At 36.5% G+C, this 26734-nt stretch overlaps 1 protein-coding gene across 4 annotated transcripts in view; it reads left to right on the plus strand.

The window, feature by feature from the left end:
• The window catches only part of RYK (receptor like tyrosine kinase), a 100220-nt gene that overhangs the window by 43105 nt on the left and 30381 nt on the right, over nt 1–26734 (plus strand). For 3 of the 4 annotated variants that reach the window (XR_004476407.2, XM_033404064.2, XM_049710537.1), the window contains 7 exons: nt 129–263; nt 3478–3531; nt 7227–7371; nt 13173–13273; nt 16250–16384; nt 17663–17749; nt 23166–23235. Coding sequence is in view for 3 of the 4 variants with exons in the window: in XM_033404064.2 (XP_033259955.1) it covers nt 129–263; nt 3478–3531; nt 7227–7371; nt 13173–13273; nt 16250–16384; nt 17663–17749; nt 23166–23235 (727 nt within the window). In the remaining variant the exon portion in view is untranslated. The remainder of the gene's footprint in view (nt 1–128; nt 264–3477; nt 3532–7226; nt 7372–13172; nt 13274–16249; nt 16385–17662; nt 17750–23165; nt 23236–26734) is intronic. The other variant, XM_004278928.3, reaches the window with a different exon arrangement.

A 26734-nucleotide genomic window follows, 5' to 3' on the forward strand; every position in this document is an offset into this window, starting at 1 on the left:
TTTCTGCTTAGTATGTTATGTAAATGTATTATTTGCAGTTTTATTGAAAAAAAAATAAATTCTAAATTATTCAATGGGCATTAATGTTGATTTTTAGAAAATTAAAATATTTTTTCTTTTTTAAACAGTGTTTCGGGTCGAGCTTTCCTGTACTGGCAAAGTAGATTCTGAGGTTATGATACTAATGCAGCTCAACTTGACAGTAAATTCTTCAAAAAACTTTACAGTCTTAAATTTTAAACGAAGGAAAATGTGCTACAAAAGTAAGGAATTTATTTACCAAAGTATGTGTTTTATATAGATGTGAGAAGGTCAAAAATAGATTTTGTCATCTTTTTACAGATTTGTGATCAAATCTTGATTATAGTTGCAAGTGAGAAAACAGAGCACTGACTGATGAAATTCCAAAATAATCACCTAGATAGCTTGTAGCCAGGAATCTCATTCAGGCCCCACTTACTTCCTGCTTTCTCAAAATTTTGATCAGAATTGCTAAGGACGTTTTCCTTTAGGAATGTGAAATAGCACTAGTGGCTGAAGAGGTAAAGAAATCAGGTAATTTTGATAGGGACCCCTGAGTAATGGGGTGTTAACTATGTTTCCTTTATGAATTACCATTATGTAGAAGAATTGCCCTGGGGCCAGAAAGACCTGCATTAGAATTACAGCTCTGCTCTTGACAGGATAATTGGAACAGGTTTCTTAACCTAAGTCTCAGTTTTTTTCATCTGTAAAATGGCATAATAACCTGTTTCAAGAGATTGGTTGGTTGGTTGATTTTAGATTAATTGAAGCTAATCACCTGAAACTTAGAATACCATATGTGGGTACTTAATACATGTTGGTAGTTTTTGGTTTTGAATAATCTGTTGCTCAAGAAATTACAGTGGATATGAAAGAGCTTCAGCATGCTAGGTCATAGATCAAAGAATTTTAGAATTCTCCTTAAAGGTTATCTAGTCCAACCCACTCACTTTAAGTTCCAGAGAGATTAAAGTGACCTGAATTTACAAAGTCACATTGGTAGAGCTGGTTAGTATCTAAGATAGGGAAAAAAAAAAGCTAAAGAAAACCCTTCTAAACTTGCTGAGTGCTTACTGTGTTCCAAGTGCTTTACACACATTAAACCCATTTAATGCTTATAGCAGCCCTAGGCAGTAGGTTCTCTCATTATCTCCATTTTCTGAGGAGCAAGCTGAGGCTCAGAGAATCCAACCAACTTGCCAAGGCCGGACAGCTAAGTTGTGGAGCTGGGTTGCAAACCCGTGCTCTTGCTTCTTTGGCTTCTTTGGCAAACTGTCTCTTAACACATTTTCTAGTCAAAGTTAGTGCTGAGTGTTATGAGAACGCCTGAGGCCAGCACATGAGTTATAATGGCTAATGTCCAGATAACATGCCAGTAAAAAAGCTGTACTGCATTAGAATGGGCATTTTTTAAGCTCTAATTTAATCTTTTAATTAGAGTAAATATAAAGCAAACAGTTACTCTCCATGTATATTTTTCCCAGTTTTATTGAGATATAATTAACATACATCACTGTATAAGTTTAAGGTGTACAGCATAATGGTTTGATTTACATACATTGTGAAATGATTATCACAGTAAATTTACTTAGCATCCATCATTTCATATGGATACAATAGAAAGAGAGAGCAAAAAAATAAAAAAATTTTTTCCTTGTGATGAGACCTCTTAGGATTTACTTTCTTAACAACTCTCACATATATCATACAGTTAACATATTGTGTTAAATAACATATAAAGTACACCGTGCTGTACGTTATATCCCTAGTGTTTATCTTATAACTGGAAGTTTGTACCTTTTGACTACCTCCTCCAGTTCCTCCTCCCTCCTGCCTCTGATAATAACAAATCTGATCTCTTTTCTTACGATTAAAAAAAAAATTGATTCTTTAGATTCTATATACATATAAGTGAGATCATAGAATATCTCATGGTCTTTCTCTGTCTGACTTATTTCACTTAGTATAAGACCCTCAAAGTCTATCCATGTTGTTGCAAATGGCAGGATTTCCTTATTTTTTATGGCTAAATCGTGTTCCATTATGTGTGTGGTGTGTGTGTGCGTGTGTGTGTGTGTGTGTGTGCATGCACATGTATTTTCAGCACTTCTTTATGCAGAATGGACATTTTTAGTCTATGGCCACACCACCCTGAATGCGTGATCTCGTCAGAATGGACATTTTTAAAATGAAAAGTTAGTCCCATGTTAGCTTTGGTGTTTTGATACATTTGTCAGTTCTTACATATCCAGTTATACCTTCATGTAATTTTAAAGCCAAAGAAGACTTCAGAGACACTAATTCAACCTAGTCGTTATATAATATGAGGAGACTGGGACCTGGAGTGGTCACCTAAGCGTGCATAGGCAGTCAGTGAGGAATGCAGAATAGGTGGTTCCTGGCCCCTAGGGAGGTGGCGCTGCCTGTACCACGGTGCTTCACCTGTTAGTGCTTAAAGACAGAATGTTGGTCAAGTGTGATGGGGTCTGTGGAGCCCACTAAGGTTAATGATTAGCCGATATTCAGAATAATCCCATACCTTCTCCATTTTCTTTAATATGTACATGAAAATTAACAGTTGATGTAATTTTCTATTCTGTTTTAGACTTAAGTTTAATATAGTACCACCCTTTTTATTTGGTGGTCATACTTCTGGCCACCCTAATCATCCAGTTTACATTCATGACTCTTTAATATGTGATCCTAATATATTTATATGATTTTCCAGCTTACTACATTTTGAAAACTGTCTGCCACAGAAAACATACATGTACTGTATATGTTAATGGGTGTTACTGGGAAGAAAATGTTCCTTTATGAGGGTGTAAATTATTGGATCAGACAGGTTTTGTTACTCTCAAACTCCTCAGAGCCTTTGCACTCTGCTAATGTGCACTGTGAACCTACACAGAGGTTATAGTATGTAGCTTTCCCCAGACTTCTTGACCACAAAAACCCTTTTTCATTGAGCATCTATCTGTAAGTAATACCCATTGGCTAATATAGGCATAGACTATTGATTGATGAATATAGTGATGATTATCAGAATAGTAATGTAGCATTTATTATATATATATTTTTTAACATCTTTATTGGAGTATAATTGCTTTACAATGTTGTGTTAGTTTCTGATGTATAACAAGCTGAATCAGCTGTATGTATACATATATCCCCATATCCCCTCCCTCTTGCATCTCCCTCCCACCCTCCCTATCCCACCTCTCTAGGTGGTCACAAAGCACTGATCTGGTCTCCCTGCGCTATGCAGCTTCTTCCTACTAGCTATCTGTATGTTTATTATCTTGCAACAAATACCTTGTTACTTAGTTCAGGGACTTCTGTTAGAACATAAAGCTATGTGAGAAAAAATTCAGAAAATATAATTTGGTATTTAAGGATTTTCATGGAAAAGAAAGAATTTCTAAAGCATCTTTTATCTCCTTTTTAATTCAGAACTTGAAGAAGTAAAAACTTCATCCTTGGACAAAAACACTAGCAGAACTATTTGTAAGTGTTACTGTATTATCTTTTTCCATCATTAGGGGTGAAAAATGATGGATTGCAAATGAACATGGTTTTGTGTAGCTTGGATGTTTTGTGGTTTCCAGTTTGTCAAAAGATTAAATGACGCCATGCTGCTTATTTCAGTGATGTTTTGTAGATTGGTATGTTCAGATGAAACTATTAGAATATTGAAAATTTTGTAAAGCAAAATTCATACATATTTCATGTGATCTAAAAAACTTTTATAAGCAAGAATTTATATCATCATTTCAAATGGTCATAATTAAAGTATGAACGTGAAATATGTGTAAGATCTTCATCTGTTTAACAGAAGGATAGAAAATCTAATTCATGGCCTGGGTAACCCTCAGCTAGTTTCATCCAGGTGAAAATACAGGCTTAAATATCCACATTGTTTAAACCTACAGAGCAGAAACTTGAAGGAGATTTTTATTTTTTGATAATGGTTGTGTAAGGTAGTATAACTTAGACTTCTTTTTCCTTTTCTGACATAAATACATTATTAACTCTTACTCTTCCTGAATTTAATAGCAGTATCTTAAAATGTTTCTAGATTTCTTTTTATGGAAGTAAACTAAAACAAAATCGGGGGAGGGAATTTCAAGTATGCAGAAGTCAAGAGAATGTTTTGATGAACCCCCATGTGACCATCACCCTGCTTCAGTAATGATCAACATTTGCCAGTCCTGTACCGTTGATTCCTTCCTCCTTTTTCAGTTGGGTGCGTGGGTGGGGAAGGATAGAGTAGTACTTTAAAGCACATCCTAGGCATCATATCATTTCACCCCATAAATGTTTCAGGGTAGGTAACTTTTTAAAAGGCCATCAAAAAAGCCACAATCACCCAACACCTATTTACTTGTATTTGATTTATCACATGTAACAAAATTAACTCCTTAATATCTTCTGATAGCTAGTCCATGTTCAAATTAACCTGACTGTCTCAAAATTGTCTTTGTATAGTTTCTTCCCTGAATCAGGATCCAAATGAAGCCTACACACACTGTATTTGGTTGACATGTATTTTATATTAATCAGAAACCACCCCCTTCCCTTCAATGTCATTTATTTGTTGAAGAAATTGAGTCATTTGTCTCATAGAATTTTCCACATCTGCATTTTTGTGGTCATTTGTCTCATAGAATTTTCCACATCTGCATTTTGTCATTTAACATGTTTTTCTCTCTTCTAAACTGGTAGTTAGATTTTGTACTTCGTTAGGTTGAGAACCAACTCTTTTGGCTAGAATAATTCATAGATGGTAGTATGTGCTTCCTATTTTATCTTTTTTATCGCCTCAAGAGACACAAAGCATCTGGTTGTCTCAAAGTAGACCATTTTTGAAGGTAAAATAATATGAGATTTGTCTGCCTTTTAGAAATATTTCATTTGGATTTGTCTTTGAGAAGAAAATACAACTATTTTTTAAAATATTGCTGCTCTCCAACTTTACTTGTAAAATTCTGGTGATTTTATCTGTTTCTTTTATGCTAGTAGGGTTATTATTTCTGACAAGCAGAATACAGTATTGCGTATCCTTGGTCTCTGTCTGCCTCTTCATTGCTCCCTCTCTCCTCCGCTCCCTTTCTGTGTATTCATCCATCTAACGTTTACTGAGAGGCTATGATGTGCCAGGTGGTATGATTGAGGCAGAGGATTAAACTGAACAAAGCAGACTCTGTAAGCCCCCATGGGTTTCTAATGTAGCAGAGGAAATGGAGTTGCAGTACCAGTGACAACAGTATCTTGTGGCAGGCTGTGACGAGGCCAGCACAAGGGGCTTTGGAAATCCTGAGGAGAGGGGCAAGTAACCTCCTCTGGGAATGAGGGTGAGCTTCCTGAGGAGGGTGGCATCTCGTCTGAGACCTGAAGGGTGACTAGGTGGTGGCAGGTGAAATGTCAAAGTGAGGGAATGGGAACAGTGCATACACAAGCCTTGGAATTTGGAGGTAGTCAGGCGGGGCGCATTTGGGGACCTGCCCAGCAGAGCGGTACCCTCTCCTCTGCCTTGGAGTGTGCTGAGATGGATACTGCCAACATCAGCCTTTGGGACCTTCCTTTCCCACCCCTTCAAGGTTGAATGGCCTGTGGCATTCTTAAGGAAATTCATACCTTCATTCAGGCTGCTGTCAAGTCTAGCTGCCCTAGAAGCCATTCGGTCTCTCTGCATTGATCTGTTCTGGTTTATTATTTGTTGATTCAAAGTTTAACTTTTAGAAAGCAATCTTATTTTTAAGTTTTTGAAAGCTATGACTTTTATCTTTTGTCCTGACCTATCCCCGTAACTCCACATTTGTATTTCTGTCAATTTGACATCTCCATGTAGATGTGTACTAGGTACTCTTGGACAAAACAAAACTCTTGATTCTCTGTTTCCCCAACCTGCTTCTTTTTTCTGCTTGTAAAGGTACCTTATCCACCTCATTCTTTAAGCCAAAGCTTTGCTTCCTCTTTTTCTTTCTGCCCCAGTTCAGTCCATTAGCAAACTCTGTTGACTCTGCTTCCCAATCCATGAACTTCTCACCTTCACCATAACACTCTTGTCCAAGCCACTGCTCTCTCTTTCTTGGACTGCTGTAGTAACCTGATTTGTTCCTGCTTCTGCTTTTGCTCCTCCCCACAGTATTCTTTATACAGCATGCAGAGTCATCTTTGTTTCTTTTATTTTCAAGTATGATCATGTGTATCATTCCTTTGGTTGAAGCCTTGCAGTGACTTCCTATATCATTTAGGATAAAATCCAAATTCTTCACTAGAATTCTGATGTGAGTACTCATCAAAACTTACATGAATCTCCAGTTACACCAGTTCTGTTTCTATTTCTCTGTCTTCCATTCTGCTTGCTCTTATCATGCAGATCTTTGTTTCTGTGTCTCTTTCTCAGTTGTTTCTGTGTGTATGTATATACATGTGTCTCTGTGTCTTTGAATTATTTCCCCTATTGCTGAGGCTTTCTTTCTTTTTGCATAGTATTAAGGTGACTGTTATTTTATTTCATGAGTATAGTCTTGTTTTCCTGCTTTTATCTTTAAAAACAGATAAGCAAAATAATTTCTGTTACTCTCAAAAGTGAAAAAGATGAAAGGTTTGTTTGTTTGTTTTACCTGTGGGTCGCTCTACTGTATATCCCTCCCCCTGTGAGTTAGTGGTCATCGGCAACAAAGATGTCTGATCTCTCCGTACCAGGTGTCACTGTTGAGGAAGGGTCTGTAGAGCTTGCTGTCCAGTATGGTAATTACTAGCCACGTGTGGCTGTTTAACATTAAATTAATTGAAATGAAATAAAATTAAAACTTCAGTTCCTCCATTGTACTAGCTACATTTCAAGTGCTTAATAGCCACAGGTGGCCAGTGGCTGCTGTATTGGAATGCACCCCATAGAGCATTCCCCTATTGGACAGCACTGCTATAGATGTTTTATTATATGTATACCACTTGTAAATTTTACTCATTAACCAAAAATTCTATTTAAAATCCCTCTTTTACTACAACAAAAACACTTTTTAAATTGTGTGAATTTACATCAACATGCTACTGGTAACTGATCTTATCAAAGAATGGACACATGAAATGAAAATCTTTTACAAAGAATAGGGTACTCATTGTGTATATTAGGTCACAAAGCAATTGATGATATTTGTTTAAAAAGCTTAATGTGCTGTTCATTTTTATTTCAGATGATCCTGTACATGCAGCTCCAACCACTTCTACACGTGTATTTTATATCAGCGTAGGGGTTTGCTGTGCAGTAATATTTCTTGTAGCAATAATATTAGCTGTTTTGCACCTTCATAGTATGAAAAGGATTGAACTGGATGACAGGTATCGTATATATTTTGGGAAAGGAAAAAAATAAAAGCAGTTGTTTGCATTTACATGGGAGCCCACACACACCCATGCCCACTGGTGCACAGTGGTGCAGGGGAAGAAGGATGGGAGGCTTTCCCTAGCCAAGGGAAAAAATACTTGAAAAAATACTGTCTTTGTGTTTCTCTAATTTTATTTTTAAAAATCTGTGAAGTCAGAAATTAGTTTATTAGTTGGTGGAGAAGTAGTAGAGATCAATTTTTTCCCTATCCCCTTTGACATGAAGGGGATGTCTTAGTACCTTTTTGAAATAGCCCTGTTTCTTCCTCCTAGTTTGTCCCTCCATCACTATCCATCCTTCTATCCATCCATCCATCCATCCATCCATCCAATTTATTAACATTTATTGAGAACCTGCTATGATTTAAATCATTAGTTCTCAACCTGGTCACACATTAGAGTCATGGGTAAGCTTTTAAAATACATCAGAACTTAGGTACCCCCTTCCAGAAATTCTGATGTCATTGGTCTAGGGTGGTGTTTGAGCGTCAGTATTTTTCTTAGAGCTTTCTGGATGAGTCTAATATGTAGGCTTTGAGATACACTGGATTAGATGTTATGCTAAGTGCTAGGAATAAAAAAAAAGTAATGATATACTTCATGGCTTCAAGTATTTAATCTTTGACATTAACCCATATTATAAAAGTTTGTAAATTTGATGATTGTGGTATGTGTATTATAGTGTGGGAATAAAACAAGTGCCCATCCCAGCCTGGGTGAGTCAAGATGACCAGGAGGACATTATAGCCAGGATAGGGTGAGAGGTAAAGATGGAATCATAGGTTTATTTTCCTAGTGCACAGTTCTCGTTTCCCTCCTCAGTGATTCCCAGTTGCTGACTGAAGACATTCTCAGCTTCGTGACTTGGCTTTCAAGGCACCCTCCTTTACGGTCTGGAGATGAGCCTGCCTTGTCTCTCATCCTTAACTTCACGCTCCAGTTAAATGATTATTTTTTCCTCACTTTTGCCCTACACTTTGCCCTCCAGGACTTTTGTTCATGGTTTCTTTGCCCACAGGGCTCCCTGCATTTTCCACTGGTTCAAACCATTCTTAACATTTCAACTCCATTGCCGTCTCTTCTATGAACTCTTTTTTAAGCCTCCCAACCATCAATTTCTCCCTCCTCTCTTTGTCTCTCTCTCATTCCCTCTCCGTTTCTCTGTCTCTCTCTCTTTTTGGTAGCAATTATTTTACTTTTTCCTTCTAAAATCAGTTTTTGTGTACTTGTCTCTCCTGCTGGAATGTAAGCTTTTCCCAGTTAGGGAGCAGTGCATCTTACTGCTGACTTCCCAGTCCTACATGGTGCCATACATACAGCGGGTAAGCATATGTGTGGCAGAAACAAAAGCACAAGGGGATGGGGATCCTGGTTGGATTAATTCCTGCCCCTAACTACTCTCTGTCCCCTCTGTTACCCTTTCTTTATCTGAGTAGAGAAAGAAGAGGGAGGAGGTCAGAGTGAGAGGGGAAATTCACGGGTGGGGTGTTTCAGAGTATGTTTTGTATATATGGTTGTGTTACTTACAATCAGGTTTTGTAGAGAAAGTACTGAGGGGGGAGTGAAGTAACAGGAACATTTTGATGGGACTCAGAGAGGATATGGCAGAGTTAGAGGTCACTGGAAGGCATGGCATTTAGTGGTCTGTCTTGATAAACACATTCTCCTTGAATGCTTGCTTGTGGGCGGGGTGGGGGGGGGGCTCTGAACCCACAGAGATCAGAGTTGTGCAAGAACTTCAGAATCCATGGGGCTTATACCTTTGCTGCTGAAATAATTTGTTACCACCCATGAATTGGTGTTCCAGTTCTCTAGTTTTCAGGCAGATGTTCCCAGACATTGCCTGAATAGAAGCAGCTTTCATCATCACTTGTTTTCAGAGTACAGCCTAGTGGTTAAGAGCATGGACTGGAGCCAGCACATCTCTGAATTCTGTCTGTGCTACAGGCCCAGATAGAGGAAGTTTTGTAGCTGCTTTATGTCTCAGTTTTCCTCATGTCTAAAGCAGAGATGATCATGGCACATACTTTGTAGGCATGTTGGGAAGTTTTAGTGAAATAAAAGTGTAAACTCTTAGAACAAGCCTGGCATATAGTAATTGCCATTATTATGATTTTTCTTTTCAGAAAGTTGCAGTGTGTTGGTAGTGATGGACTAATTTCTTCTTCATCTCTTTCCTATTCTACTAGCTGTTATTTATTACATGCCAGGCAAGCTAATAGTGGTGACTAGAAAGTTCCCATCCAGTGATCTAATAGCATTTAAGAGACACTGCTTCTTCCCTCTGTGCTGGGGCCACTGAGTTAACAATGGCTACCATTTCATTGAGTGCTATTTACCAGTACTGTACCAAGCACTTTACATGTATTATCTTATTTGACACTCACAGCCACTTATGGGTATGGTACTGTCCTTGTTTTAAAGATAAAGAAACAGGCTTGAAGAGATTAAATAACTTTTTCAGGGTTGCACTTCTAGGACCAGGGCCGAGCAACAGGAGGGACTCATTATTGTTGTAATAGCTGTATTGTAATAACTCAGTACTGTAATTGTATAAAGCACTTGTTATATGCCAGGCACTGTTCCATGTGCTTTTACATCCATTAATCCTCTTAATCCTCACAGCAGCCCTGTGAGGTTTGATGGGACCCATGGCTCCATGGAATTGCTTGCACAGGGATGGTACAGAGTTCTTCCATTCCTGACACTCAGGAGCCAGAGTCCTCTTATACACAGAGCTTATTTAGAGGCAGAGAATAAAACTGCCTGAGGTGTGCTCATGCCAGGGGCAGTTGGAGCCCAAGTGTGTGACTTTCCCTCTCCTGACACTATAAGCTCATCTTCTCAGTCTCTGTGTTGTGCCAGATGAGTGTATTCTGGAGATGCAGAGCTTTTGTAAAGTCCTTCCACAGAGAGATTGATCTGCACCCTGTCTATACTGTAGTCTTTCCCTGTTAGCTTGCAACTATAGGAGAGTTCACTCCTTTGTGGGATACATGAACTTGTTATTTGGCAATATCTTCATTTTCCATTATCTGCATTGCCCCATCACCCTTGCCATTACTGGTGACAGGGTCCCTTTTATTTCCCCCTATTCATTTCTGTATTCCCGTTAATCAGTGTCTAACAGGTATCACTGAATGAATGTTGCATGAAGAATTTGTTGAATGAGGAATGAGTAGAGAGAGACAGGAAACCATTCTGTTAGAGCAATAATTCTTTCCCTCTTTCAGTATATATCAATAGCTCATGTCAGCAGCAACTCTTCTGTGTGGTTTATAGCTTTCTATTCCAAGGAAGGGTGTTTTTCTCTGTTTATGGGTTGATTGATTCAGTAAGTGTTAATTGAGCTCTCACTAAGAGTTGGGCCCACTTGAGGCCTCTTGTGCCAGGCCCTGGCTTAAGTGCTGGGAAGGGAGGAGTGAACAAATAGGTACTTTTCCTGCCCTCGTGGAGTTTACAGTCTGCTTGGGCAAGATAGATATTAAACCAAAAATCCCTGCTAGAATGTAGGCTTCATGAGGGTAGGGATCTTTGTTTCTTATGTTCACTGCTGTATCCCCAGCACCTGGCACAGTATCTAGCATCTAGTATACACTTAGTAAATAGTTTTTGAATGAATAATTAAATAAATGAATTCCACAGAAAAATAGAGAAATATAAATCATAATAAGCGCTCTGAAGGAAAATGATGATCTTTGCCCTAAGTTCTAACTTCAACGCTAAAGCAAGGTTAATGTCTTCATAACTAAGCTTACTTGCTTATGAAAGTCAAATGAGATAATTTATTTAGACTGGTGTTAAACTATTAAGTGCTAGCAAGTGTACATTTTTATTTCATTTTTTACCTCATGTGATGTAGCTATGTAGATATTGAATTTAATAGGTATCAGGGGTCGATCCCCAACTGCTCCGTGCTTCTCTCATAACAGTAAGTCTGGGCTTTCAAAGGTTTGTTCTGATCGCTTAATATTAGTGCTGTGCTTATTGTAGGGACCACTAAATATGGATGAGCGCATAACATCTTTGTATGCCCAGGCTTTTCAGGAATTCTGAGGTGGTACAAGAGTGCCACCTACTGTTGAGCTGCTGAAGAGAAGCACAATAGTAAATAATTTGGGGTCTGTGCATATTTATTCAACCTGTACATTGGTTGCAGGTAATATTTGAATTATACTTTCACATACATTATACAACTTGAGCCTCACAAAAATCCTGGGAGGTAGGTTTTCTTAGTCCCATTTTATGGGTAAGTAAATTGTATTCTATTATTTCCCCCCTCTTTGAGGATGATAATGCTTCTCTCCTCTCCCCATTATTGAATCCTGGACTTTTAACAGATTTGATTTCCGACGTGGTCTTTGAGTAGTATGTACTCAGAACTCCAAAAACAGGTGCCTGGTGGTTCCAGGAATTAAGGATGTATAATATTGGTAATAATATGCATAATTAGTAATAATAACTTGTAAGTGTATGTTTGAGGGCAGGGCATTGCCCTAAAAGGATTATATTTTTCATGTAATCCTTTTAGCAACCTTTTCAGGAGGTAGTATTATGGTTATTTTATCCACGAGGAATTTGAGGCTCCAGAAGCATTTTGCCTAAGGTCATACAGCTAGTTAATAAATGGTGGTGCTGGCAGTTTTGATTTCAAGGTTATGCTCTACATCTCTTCACTGTACTCTCCCATACCCACTATATGTGTAGACCTATATAGATCAATTTTTGAGTAGCAGCTTTTTATCATTATGTGTTTTTTTAATCATTAGGTTATGAAAATACAGCACTATTTTGTGGCGTGTGGTGATTTAAACAATTTTCATATTTAGGAAATTTGGGAGCCTCTTATGGGACTCTGCCGATTCTATAGCTAAGGGAGGCATGGAAAGTAGACCGTCCTCTTGAGGGGATGACATCCTGCCTGCGATTTCACTCTTCATGCTGAATTTCTATGCTTCACTTCTCCACTGCTGCAAAAATACAAGGGCTGAGGCGGTGAAATTGGAATGTGTGCAAGGGTGACCCTGGGATAAGGTCGTCGTCCACTGACAAGACAAAAGGACATTATCTGTAGTAATCTTGAGTATGGGGTTCACATTTATTTGAACCTACCATTTTCTGGGTCTCCTCATTACTTAAAGAATATGGCATAATAGAATTCTTCACGTGCTAGAGATTTCTAATAAGTTCTGTAAATTCTAAAAAGGTGGGATTGGGGAAGTAGAAGCAGCAAAATGTATATGATTAAACAGATTTGAACCAGGTAGGAAGTCCCTTCCCAAGCTTTGAGCACGTTGGCACGTTTGATTTGCTTTCATACTCCATCATCTGTAGGCCATTTGATTCTGGACCATCATTAAAAGAGGCCTGTCTTTATGCTCCTTTTCTTAAAAGCAATCTAATTGAGCGGCATGAGCTCTTTTCCTAAGAGATGGTTCCCTAGCATAACATTTTGTGAGGTTCAGGACTGGTATCTATGGTGTCTGAGGAATACCACGTTTGTTAATGACTGTGATATGATGAACTTGCCTGGTGGTTGTGGAGATAGAAAGGAAGGAAAAAATAGAGCTCTACGTTATGAGGCAGATTAAAATTTCAATATGGAACATTTGTGATAGAGATCCATGCATTATTGTGATCTCCGTTAGGGTTTTAAGCTGGTTATAATGGCTACATGCATTTTGTATGTATGGAAAAAGGAAATTTCTCATTGAAGCTGACTTGCCAAGTATTTCTCTCTTAAAAATTGTTTGCAGCATCAGTGCCAGCAGTAGTTCCCAAGGGCTGTCTCAGCCATCTACCCAGACGACTCAGTATCTGAGAGCCGACACACCCAACAATGCAACTCCTATCACCAGTAAGAGTTAATTTAATTCTAAAGATGGTTTACTAATATTGTCTATGTTCTGTCTTTCCTTGGTCCTGTGTGGTTAGTTACGTGTGCCATGCTGTGTACATAGTATCTAACATGTACAGAATTAGGCTTTAACTTTTGCTTTCTAGAGCATTGAATGAAACATTCCAAAATTGGAGTATTAAAATTTTAGGTTTAACGGCTAGAATTAGTTTTGGGGAGGTTTCTATAGATTATATTAAGAGGGCTGCTGAACCATCTCTATACAAATTCAGAAGGAGGATTTTCAGGTAGTTAGATAGAATAAGCCACTGATCTCTATGAAGGCAGAGACTTGGATTTTAATGAATTATTTGATGGTCTCATGGGCTGTGGTTAGGACGTTACATTGTCTTCTGATCATGATGGGAAACTAGTTGCCATTAGAGTTGAGAATGGGGTCTGATTTCCTGTTTTTGAACAGGATTTTGATGAAAGTTTTTATACTGTAACATGTAGATGTTTGGGGGAAAATAATCATTCTTAGAGTATAATTTAGACATAATGAGGACTCAGTCACCATACAAATAAGAAACTACACAATCATCAGGATAGACAGTGGACTACAAGTCAGGGCTCAACTCAATGGTGCCATTGATTAATGAGGTTCTTGTAGGCAATTAACTATTATCTCCCCTGGGCTGACATTTACTCTCTAGCAAACTAAAATTAAGGAGTATCTGTTCTTCACCCAGTGCCCTCTTGTGGTCTTTCAGTACTGTTTCTCATTAAGAAGTACCAGGATTCTTTGGAGAAACGGATGATTCCAGGACTGGGTCGGGAATGTGTAAGATAAACCTGGGACATTTGCTGAGCCAAAAATCCAGGAAGCTACTAAAGACAAGAGCTCCCCAAAATGGGACCATTGAGCATCAGAAAGAATAATGACTGCAGTGGATTGGTGAAGTGATGTAAATGTGAAATGTAAAAATGTGTAAAAATCCACAAGTTCGTAATGATACTTTTTAGAAAAATCAGTCATTATGGGAGTTAACTAAGACACCAAGTTAACTAAGACATTATTATGCCTTACTCTGACAACTGGCTACCTGAACTATTTCACAGTAACCAGATAGTGCTGGTTTATGAAGGAAAATGTTTTTTTACAGAAAAATCCCAGCTAATAAATGTGGAAGGAATGGTAGAATTAGAAAATCATACTTGCATCCCCTAATAAAATATTTGATTCAGGAAAAGTTCGTTAGTGTTTTAAACTATACAAACAAAGGGAAGTAGGGAACTTTACCATTTGAGGGATCAGAGTTTCACCGCCTGAATCCACTACTGAAACTTAGCATCATTAAAAGTAGGACAGCTAGTATTTTGTGCTCCCAGATGGAGTATTCTTGTCTCCCCTCCCCCTCCAAGAGTTAACCTGGATCTAATCAAGGCTGTAAAACTGACTTGCAGTTTACAAGAAATACAGGGATAGGGAAACAAGTTAGATGACACTAGAAGAGTCAGATGCTGGACATTCTCCAGGATAATTGACGCAGTTTCTTTAATAAGATGTGGCAAGAAAAACGAAAGGGAAGGAGGGGGCACTCTAGCTTAAAAGAAATCTAAGAGAAATCATAACAGCAGTTAACATCTCCACCAAGGAAAGAAAGACATAAGTTCCTCAGGAAATATAATGATAGATGTGAGAGTAGTCCAAACTATTTATAAGAAACACATCATTGCTTTTAATGTCTAGCTGTCAAGAATTGCTCATTAGAGTCAATTCTTGATGGTGCATATAACCTTAAAGAGGTAGATAGTAATTTATTATATATGCTAAAAGCAAAATGCATTTTAAAAAGTCAGTGGAAGTACATTTATTTGTTGACAAATTTTTTTATTTACCACCAATAAGAAGTTTATTTGTTTTGTAGACATTACCTTAAGGAGATAGATACTTCATTTCTTATGTATGATAAAAACAAATAGTGCTTTTAAGAAAACCCAATGGAAATATATTTGTCTATAAATAAAAGAAGAAAGGAGCGGAAAAATTACTTGAAGACAAAATAGCCAAGAGTTTTCCAAAATAACAAAACACAACAGTCCACAGATGCAAGAAACTCAGAGAACTCCAGGAAGGATTAAACACTCATAAATGCACTCATAAATGCTCACATATGCACACACACCTAGACATATCATGGTCAAAGTGCTGATCAGTGGAATCAGGTTTTGTCAGCCTAATCCATCCATTATAAAGGTTTCCAAAGCCTTTCATGTAGTTCTTCTAGCAGCCACTGATGACCGTTGTCCAAGTCCACCCATTCTTTACGGATTTTTCTTCCCCAAAATACTATTCCAGTGGGGATACCATTCCAATTTCTGCTTGCTAACACTAACTTTTATTCTGACTTTTTTTTTGTGCAATGAGAATTTTAATTGATGGCCAGAAATTTTGTTTTGCCGTCATCATATTAAGAATGAATGGGAATTAGGGAACTGAAAAACAAATATGAATCTCACAGTGGTATGACTAGGCTGTATGGATGCCAGAATGATTAAATCAATTATATGTTTTTTTAGAAAAGATATTTTTACAAACATGTCTTCATTTGAAAAGGTTTTTTTTTGTTAGGAGACTGTATTAGAAAATCTTTGGAGAGAAAAGCAGTCCATATGAGGGATTACATTAAATTCCATGAATCAAAGCTTGTTTCATTTGGCTGAAAAGCAGTTGAAGTGGTGGCAATATAATATTATTTTTAGTGTTTCTTGTTTTAATTCTGCATTTTAAGATTTTGGGATAGGTGGGAAAGTGTTTCTTTAAAATTTAGTATGGCCTTCATAAGTAATTCTCCCTGTTCGTGTGTGTGCCTTTTTCCATTTATGATTCTTACATTCATTCATTCCTGTGACTTGAGTCCTGAGGTTCTAACTGAACTAGTTGACCCTGATGCCATAATAAGGGTATTTATATTTCTTGGTTTGGCTTTGTTGGCTCCTCAGGTTATCCTACCTTGCGGATAGAGAAGAATGACCTGAGAAGTGTCACTCTTTTGGAGGCCAAAGCTAAGGTGAAGGATATCGCAATATCCAGGGAGAGGATAACTCTAAAAGATGTACTCCAAGAAGGTATCTATTATCTCAAAATCAGGTTTTCAAGGAAGAAATGTTAGTAGTATAAAAATTTTTTTGTTTCAGAATTTAAGAATTTCATCTCATTTTGAGTTTAAGGCTAGAAAGCAGTGCACAATTTGTTTCCTCTATAACACTGATTTTTATTTTCCCTTTCTTTAGATTTTCAATTTGCCTTAATATGGACAGCTTTGGTGCAATTGTTGATTTTCAAGTATATTAAGGCATGATTATTAGTGTTTGTCACCTTTAAAGTATATTTTCTGTTTAGTTCTTGTCTGAAGGTGATCACTACCTAGCAGGACTCTTTGAAGCATTCTAAGTAATTCTCTCTGTGATGGAAAGTGTATGGGTTCTAGCAGAAGGCACATGCATGGGGATTGGAGTTATGCCCAACTTCCAATCCCAGTCCCACAATTTATTACCTACGTGACCTTGGGGAAATCATTTCCTGTTTTCCATGTCCAGTTTCCTCTTCTCTAAATTTGGACTCCGTTGTCTACTCTTAGTTATGAAGATTAGATGAACTGATGTTCATTAAATGAACTAACACATGATAGGTGTTTGAGAGATAGGACACTGCCCTTCCCCCTCTTGCTGGTCCTTGCTTTCTTTTTTGAGTTTCAAGGTATTGATTGGGGAGAATGCTGAAAGAAGAAGACAGAAATTAATAATAAAATACTTTATTGAGCTCTTCAAGTTGTTAAATAGAGAATTACTTTTTCCCCCCCTTCCATAACTCAGTTTGGAATGTTTTGGATGCATGTGAGTCATTCTGAATTCATCTGTTTGGTTGAGATACTTGTAGGTCAGTCAAAGCCAAGGGAGGGGCTTGAACTGTCTCCAGTGGCAAATAGTAATTAATGGAAGCAGATTTTTTTGGTGTTTTTGAATGTATGAGGAGAGTCCATTTTTCTCCTTTGTCGTTGCTCTGAGGCTAAGCCTAGAAACTCATAAATGTCTCTACAGATACCCCATTACTGATCTCCAGTGCTCCTGTCTATATCATTAGTTTATTTAGGATATTTCAGAATGAATTCTCATATATAGTTTAAATTTGGTATTTCAAAAGGCAAGTTAAGATATTTTGTAGTTAAAAAGAGCCTTTAACAGTCATTAAAAAACAAAGATTTGAGTCTTTTTATGCTAGGGCTGGAGTAATGTTGATCACATTTTCCCTTGTTATGTTTAAGTTGTATTGTGCCAGAAAGTTTTGTACTTATAGTTTTATGAATGTTATCATATGATCTCAATAATTATTATTTTTCCTTTTAGGTACTTTTGGGCGTATTTTCCATGGGATTTTAGTAGATGAAAAAGATCCAAATAAGGAAAAACAAGCATTTGTAAAAACAGTTAAAGGTAGGATTTTATTTCCCATTCCGTTTCCATACTGCTTTTCTGTCTAAGGTGGCTTATGTCAGCAAAATTGTTTCAGATTTTCAGTGTGTGCCAGACCTTAATCATTAATCAGTCCATGTTAATTTAGCTCATACAATCTAAACTTTTAGGAGATTTGTGTTGTTTGCATTAAGGTATAGAACATAGAAGCTAATAAATTAAGACATTATATATTTATTAGATATTACTCAGGCTTCTAAATAAACTGCATCCACTTGACTTCATTTTTGCTATATCTAATATTATGTTTTTCCTAGGTTAAAATTCTTTGGTTTTTCCTTCTTAAAAAACATTGATAGTAGTTTTCCCTCCATCTCAGCACCCCTCCACCCCCAATACTGAGGACTTATAAAGAAAAAAAATGACCCCCAGACCCACTGAACCTTATGTGAAGAGGTGCTATTTGCCTTTCTCTCACTCCCTCTCCTCCCTTTTTTTTGCTGTGTGTGTGTGTGTGTGTGTGTGTGTGTGTATTATTTCTTGGTAGAGTTTTGCAGGTATAGCTGTAGTTGGAATTGCTGCCCCACGAGGTGTTTACATTTAAAATATTGATAGTTGTTGCCAGATTGTTTTCTAAAAGGTAGTGATAGTTTATATTTTCATGAACAGAATACCTATTTTCACATATTCTCCTTTTGGAGAAATGTGATGCTTAATTTTTCACTTACTGATTTCACTTACTGATTTATATAAAATTTTCAGTTAGAGATTCCCTATCAACATATACTAGAATGTTTTTATATGGCTTATTGCCTAATACTGGTAAATTAGCAAGTCCTTTTATAATATTAGAATTTTAATGATTTATAACTGATTTGTATATTTAAGCTTTGTAAAAGCTTCAATAATTCTTAGGTAAGTCTATTTGCTCATTTTAAGAGAGAAAATGTAATTTAAAGAGTGCTTAATGTCTGACAGTGTCTGATGTAAGTTGAAATAACTAGTTATTAATTTTGGAAAAACAAATTTAGCATTCCAAATGCAGAAATTGAGGGCAAAATTAAATTCAGTTTTATGAGTAGGAGGTGACAATTTTGTGAAGCTCACAAAGTTAATTTATAAGAACTTATGTTTCTAAATTTAGTTAAAGGAATTCTTAGGAAGCATGAAAGGTTTGTGTTTATTGTTTCTAAAAAGTTGGGTTGTACTAATCTAACAAAAAAACTTTGGAATTTGATTTCTTTTAATTTAGCAAAATTGCTTGTTTAAGGATGCTATAAACACACACGTTCTTCTTTCTAAACAGATGGTTTAACTTACTGTTAAGTAAGTTAACAGTTAATAAAATGAATTTATTCATTCACTTCTCCTAACCCCAAAACACTTCTAAAGATTGAATTTTAGGTTTGGTCCCACTAGGTTTTCTGACTAGTTTTGAAGGATACTTTACATATTACTCTTGGTAGATGTAAAATTTGAGCCCTAAGTTTAATAATGTCTGCCTTTTGTTACAGTTTCTCCATTTTTTAAAGGAAACATTCCCCCTTAATTCTAATATTTCTTCTGGGGTTTGTAAATATTCTATGGATAATTTAGAACTGGGATATTATTAATTTGTTCTGAAGGAATGTTGAATTAACAAAAGAGGTTTCTGTATAGAATTGGGTTGATTTAGGATTGGAAATGGGGGGAAAGGAAATAATAGTGATAAGAAAACACAATGCAGATACTGGGACTGTTTCACAAGATAAGATTTCTCTTTCCATGTACCTTTGAATTGTAGTCACTTGCTTGTTTCTCTGTCTTACCACTGTAATTATAATGTTCTCTCTGAGCTAGATGGAAACAAGAGAAAGCATAGTGAGTCCTTAGCCAAGATGTGGTCATGATTTGCGTGGGAAACACAGAGGAAGTGTACTGACCACGGTATTTGCTTTAAAATTGTTAGATAACTCCACATGATTGAGTGTCTTTGAGATTTATTCTTTTGGAATGTTATTTTTTAATTGAAGCTACGTAGAGTTGACAAAGTTCTTTCACAAATATGTATGCTTTGTTACATGCTATACAATTAAAAGTAGAGCTAAAAATGCAAAAATTTTTTAAAAGATCAGTTACTTTACCTTTATTTTTTAACTTATTTATTTTTATATTTATTTTATTTATTTATTTGGTTGCACCAGGTCTTAGTTGCAGCAGGTGGGCTCCTTAGTTGTGGCTCACCTGCTCCTTAGTTGCAGCTCGCCAACTCCTCAGTTGCGGCATGCGAACTCTAAGTTATAGCATGTGAACTCTTAGTTGTGGCATGCATGTGGGATCTAGTTCCCTGATGGGAATCGAACCCGGGCCCCCTGCATTGGGAGCGTGGAGTCTTAACCACTGCACCACTAGGGAAGTCCCTACCTTTGCTTTTAGGCATAAGCAGGAAATTGGAGTTTGGCTTCTTAAAAGTTACCATTTTTCACAGAGACTTAACGGATATCCCAATATAAATTTCCAGAGATTGAAATTAGGAATCTGAATTTCACACAGTGAATATTGTGAAATTGAATTCCATGAAATAAATGAATTAATTTGAGGTTATTTGTATTAAGTTCTTGTTTTCTTTTATAGCTTCTAATTTTTTACAAATTAGAAATAAGTAGGGTTTTGTAAAAATCATTTTGTTCTTGTAACTTTTAGAATATAAATTATTGTATAGTATTCTTTTCAAATGTATACATCTTAAAGATAGACCTTTCAGTATTTAAAATTATAAGACTAGGACCAGACTGGGTAAGGTGTCCAGGAAAATGATTTTTTTCTTACTAAATGTATAAAATTATTTTTTCTCCAAAGTTTCCTTAGCTCATTATCCAGCTCAAGTGTCCCTGGCTTAATAGAACATGCTTATCAAAGTTAAAAACTTAAAAAATTATGCAAAAAATGACACATCCTGAAATTACCTTTCATTTTACTTGGATCTCTGTACCAGTTGACAAGAAGGTAAACTCTTACCAAATGGGTACAGACCTCCAACTATTACTAGTTTTCAGTTCTAAAAAGATCCTTCCAGGGCTTCCCTGGTGGCGCAGTGGTTGAGAGTCCGCCTGCTGATGCAGGGGACGCGGGTTCGTGCCCCGGTCCGGGAAGATCCCACGTGCCATGGAGCAGCTGGGCCCGTGAGCCATGGCCACTGAGCCTGTGCGTCCAGAGCCTGTGCTCTGCAACGGGAGAGGCCACAGCAGTGAGAGGCCTGCGTACCGCAAAAAAAAAAAAAAAAGATCCTTCCAGTCCCCAAATAGTTCTGGCCATAATTTTATTAACACTTATTTAGATTACAGAAAGAGTAAAAAGGCATATTCTGCCATTTACTAAATGTTCCTAAATTTTAAGCAGTTTTTAAACAACTAGAGTTTATTTCAGCAGACATTGAGGTAAAGTGCTTTTTCAAAGAAGTAGCAAGTATTCCAAGTCCTTGGCTTTTTGTCTACCCATTTTGTAGTCCTACAAAAGTTTTAACTAAGTGAAGTGGTCTGGAAAGGGAACACTAATATCACGTAATGAGAGAGGGAGTGATTCCACGGGTTAGTCTTGGAAGTAAATGAAATTGACTATTTCTCAGCTTTGACAGCTCCACTTTTAAGGATTGAGTGTATAATCATGGTGCCTGAGTTTAGAGGTCTGGATTTTACTGTTGGTTTAGCATTTTACTAGGTAGGGCTGGGAGGTGGATCTTGGCTTTGCCCATCTTTCTATCTTCTTCTCCCTCGTACTGCATTGATCAGAAGATCTATAAATTATTATTACTATTTTTTAAATTGTTGGCATACAAATCTATTATTGGCTTCTTTGAAAGTATTTTTAAGGGTATACTGTTAATTTTGTTTTTGATATTTAAAAACCATTAAAAAAATTAAAACTCATTTTCAATTTTATAATGAAAATATACTATTCACTTAATGGAAATGTTCTTTTCAGACAGGGGAGAAAATCTTCTATACTTATTAAAATAGTGGTCCCTATAAGAGAAGGCATCCTTGTAGATTTGTGCAAATATTTAATGGCTTCAAATTCTTTTGAAGGTGCACACTAAAGATATTGGTAAATTGCATTATCATGTTTTATTTCAAAAACATTGAACTAAAAGCCAGTTTTAGTTCTGTTTGTTACCTGGACCAAAAACCATGAGTTCAGAAGCTAAAAATAAAATGGAATAATCATGCTAATTTGGGCTATTATATGAAAATTAAATCTTTTTCTACCAATATAATAGTAGTTCTTTTTGTTTGTTTAACCACATAGAGGTAAGAAGAAGAAAACAATAAAATGCACCACAATCTCCAGTCAGAACTCCTGTGGTCATTTTTTTCTAATTCTATGTTTATAAGGTTAGAAAATTTAAACAGGACAGAAAGGTGCAAAATGTAAATTCTCGCATCTCTAAAAGTAACCACCGTAAACAATTTCCTATGATTCCCTCTGTGAGTAAGAAGAAAAACACAGCCAAATATATCTAATTTTCCAAATAAATTTGATTTTGAAATATAACTGATCGCACAAACACAGTTTTTCATCTTGCTTTTAAAATTTAATATGTCTTGCAGATTTTCCTCTGTCAGTACATGTAAATCTGACTTTTTTTTCTTAAGGTAGCTGCATATTATTCTTACGTGCTAATTTAACTAGTTCTCTGTGATGGGCACTTTGGTCTTTGGTTGTTTTGAGTTTTTTTGTTGTTATAATTGAACAGTATTCTTGTTATGTTATATATAGATGAGCTTTTATGAGTAGACTCTTAGCAGTGGGATTGATGATGGTAAAAGGTATTAAAAATTTTGTTAGATGTTGTTTCCCCCACCTACCCAAGATACTGTGGATGAGCCTGTTTCCTCACACTCTTGCCCAAACTGACAGGTAGCTGACTTTTTTGTCTCTTCCAATCTGATGAGGAAAATGGCATCTCCTCGTTTAATTTGCATTTCTTTACTGAGGAATGAAGCAGAAAGTCGTTTTTTTAATTTTGTTGGTCATTTGTGTTGTTTTTTTAGTAAACTATATGTTTATATCCTTTGCCTCTTTTTCAGATTTTTTCTTATCGTATGAGTTCTTTAAAGAAGGGGGGAAAAGACGAAATCAGCCCTTTATATGCCTTATGTGTTACAGATATTTTTCCAGTCTGTTATTACTTTGTCTGCTTTGTTTCTGGAACCTTACTTAGTTTCTGATTTTTACATAGTCAAACTTATCCTTAATGGCATCTGTAAATGTTGACCTTGTCAATGAGACTCTACCTACTACAATAGAATTTTAGGCTAGACCTATTTAGATTTGCCTGTAACTTTTGATGAAATTTACCATACAGTTAGAGATAGTTACTTACTAATACCAGAAAATATTGATGTCATATGTATAATATTATCATACTATATATGACAGTGTCTTTTTCTTTATGTAGATCAAGCTTCTGAAATTCAGGTGACAATGATGCTCACTGAAAGTTGTAAGCTACGAGGTCTTCATCACAGGTGAGAGGAGAAGCCACCCAGCATTGTGTTAAGCATGGTAGCATTGTATGCTACATTTTTAAGAATGTTGTAATGTGCTGTTAATAGAAAGCATTTCTGGAATAGCTTAATTTGTTTTTTTCCTGAATATAAAAGTGAAATGCATGCTCATTGCACAAAATTTTAAAACACAGTAAAATATAAAGAAGAGTATGTAAGCCCACATCTGGATAATTACAGCTGAGCTTTCAGGAAAGAGTTTATATTTATGTGCATCTTTCCCTTTAAAAAGTAGGATAATGATATACATATGCTAAAAAATATTTGTTATGAAATGTTGAACATGTAGAGTACCAAAGAAAAGAATAATAAACACCAGTAAGCCCACCTCCTGAATACATTGGTGGTTAACATTTGCCATTTTTGCTGTGCATGTTTATGTATCTATCGTCTATTTAGTTAGATATAGATAGATATTTGCAAGTGTGGAAATATTTTAAACTAAATTGGATATCTTAGCACTTTCAATGCATTTCCAGCATGCATTTTCCAAAAAGTTGAGGACATTTTTCTATATAATCACAATACCATTATCTTTAACAAGGTTAACACACTTCTTGATATATGGCAAAACAATGTATCTAACTTTTCATGTAAGTAACTATAAATTCACATCCACATTTAAAAAGACTACATAGTAGTTCATTGAATGGATGCACCACATTTTATTTAACCAGTCTCTTATCATTAGTTTGCAGTATGATTTTTAAAAAATACTTACAGTTCTGTATATGAAGAACTTTTTTTAAAAGCTTTATATCAGTCCTTTTCACAGAGCTATAATAAGAGATTCTATCTTCTGAGCCAAAAAGGGCATAATTATAGTATCACAATGTGCAGTATCAATATTTGGGCAAGGTTTTTGTTGTTGTTGTTTTAAAGCACTATACAGAGTCAGCTTAATTTGTGTGCCTACTGAAAATTTGATCACATATGTTTAAAAAATGGAATGGTGACCATCATTGTTGGAAGATATTTATGGACTTCTGGAAAAAAAAGAAAGTGATGTGTGCAAAAGGCATTATGCATTGTAATTTCTGTGTACTTTGAGCAGTTACTTGAGTTCTGCCAAAAAATAAGATGACTGTGCAGAGTTTTATTTTTGAATTTTATTTATACTTTGGTTCATAGTCAAAAGAATTTGAGAACCTAAAAAGAAGGCAGCTATAGTAAGATCAATAAAATGGTAATGAAAATGAACTTGAGTTTTTTGGCATTGTGATGGTGGAAAAGAAGACAAATAAGCCAACATTAAGGAGACAATTATTTTTACTGTGATTGAACATAGAACAACTCTTAGCTTCTGGGCAAGCAAGGCTGAAGGAAACAAAGTTTGATACATCTCAGTATTAGAAGGGAAGGAAATGTACATGTTTCTTGGGGAGAAAACTTTTTCTGGTTTCACATTCTGGGACAGATGTCATTAGCTTTATCATATACTTGGGACATTGATTAAGATAATGAACAGATATACTTTTTAGTTTCATTGAAAATAAAAAAGCCAGAGACCTTTGAAAAAAATTGACCACACAGTAATGAGGGACTAAAGATGTCCTTTTGAAGGGTTAAAGTCATGTGATTTAAGAATGTTACCTTCCATTGACCTGATTCACTGATTCATTCCAAGAATAGAAGTCCTTTGCAGAGGAATGGATAGATAACTGACCCTTTAGACTATATTTTCTAAAAACAAAAAAACACACACATTTTGTTTCCTCTGAGTAACAAAGCAAGAACTGGGTAATGATCAATTGGGAATGTCCTTTTTGACAATGTTCGGAGTACTTGATTTATTATGCTGACCCTAGCAGGAAGAACCAGAGTGTTTAATACTAGTATGTAATGTTAACCTAGTACTTACGTACTTAGCTAGTATTCTTACCTTGATGAAAGGTCTGTACCACATCAGCACAGAAGTGGGTGGCAGGGATATAGACAAAGCCAGGATTTTCTCAAGAAGCAGTTTTATATCCACAGTAGCCCAAAGGTGCTTTGGCTGAAAAATGTTCAGAGCAAGTATTTGCAGCATTTTCTCAGGCAGCTTTAAGCTATAGGATTTTCCAGCATCCAACTAGGATGAATTAGTAGCCCCAGGATACACTTAGGTGGTGGAATGGGATGACTTATACTGAATTAGGGTTATTTGTTACTGTACGTTCAGTGATTAGGGAATGTCTTCTAAAGGCAAGTTATGGTTTGATCCTGGTTAATTGTTCTTCCTCATCATAAAGTGATACCAGGACTCCTGGTTTTTAATGAGCAAAACACATTGTCAATGTGTAGAAAGTATATGGTTCTTTCTACTCACTGTAGCAATTTATTTCATTTTTAAGGGGACTAGGGCCTATAACACATTTCTTTTGACCCCTGATGTCTAGACTGTTCATGGCTCTGTGTATGCATACGTTCTCATTCATTAAGTGCCCATTTTGCACTTGGAACACTGCTAGGCATGAGGGTTAAAAATGAAATAATGGGCTTACCTGGTGGCGCAGTGGTTGGGAGTCCGCCTGCCGATGCAGGGGACACAGGTTTGTGCCCCGGTCCAGGAAGATCCCACATGCCGCGGAGCGGCTCGTCCCGTGACCCATGGCCATTGAGCCTGAGCGTCCGGAGCCTGTGCTCCGCAACGGGAGAGGCCACAACAGTGAGAGGCGCGCGTACCGCAAAAAAAATTAAAAAAGAAATAATGATCTTCAGTGATCATATTATAGAATTTATCAAGCAAACTCAATACACTCAGCAAGAAATGACACCTAGTTTCTGATTTTACCTTTTTTAAAAAACTAGTTTTGGTATGTAATTCATCATGTTTACTTCCTGTTTTAACATTCCGTGATTAAGAGTTTTAAAGTGTTGAAATATTTTAAAGCATCTTGAAATTCTTTCTTTTCATTCCTTTTTCCACTGGAATTTTTTAGAATAATTTTTATTATAAGTTAAAATAGCTGTATAAATAAAAGATAGCTGTTGATCTATTTAAATTCCATCAGACATGCTTTATAAAAAGTACTCAAGCTATTTCTGCTTGTAGTTTGACTCTCCATTGGCCCAAGGGTGCCTGATGATGGGCACTTTGCTGAATGCCTCATGGCTCTCACTCTGCAGGCACGCTCGGCAAGACTGAGAACTGGACCAGTTCTTGCCTCAAGTCCCTGCAGAACCTGCCTTTCCTCTATAGCACCTGCTTCTGCCTCATCCGCTCTTCTTATGGATCCCATATCTTCCTCTTTATCTTCCTGTCCTTTATAAACTGGGCAGAATGAAGAGCAGCCATTTATTCTTTGAAATATTTTCATGCAGCTTGTTACTTCTCCCGGAGGGCTTTTAATCCTCTGGTGATAGAATAAGTGATTTGATCTCATCCAGCAAACTTCCTGTGTTTCGGTCAGATTCCTTTAACTTTGCTCAGTGAATTTCAGTCATGAGGAAAGGTGCAGAGAAATAATTTTGGGAGGGT

Source organism: Orcinus orca, chromosome 5, assembly GCF_937001465.1.
Source record: "Orcinus orca chromosome 5, mOrcOrc1.1, whole genome shotgun sequence".
Classification (NCBI taxonomy): domain Eukaryota; kingdom Metazoa; phylum Chordata; class Mammalia; order Artiodactyla; family Delphinidae; genus Orcinus; species Orcinus orca.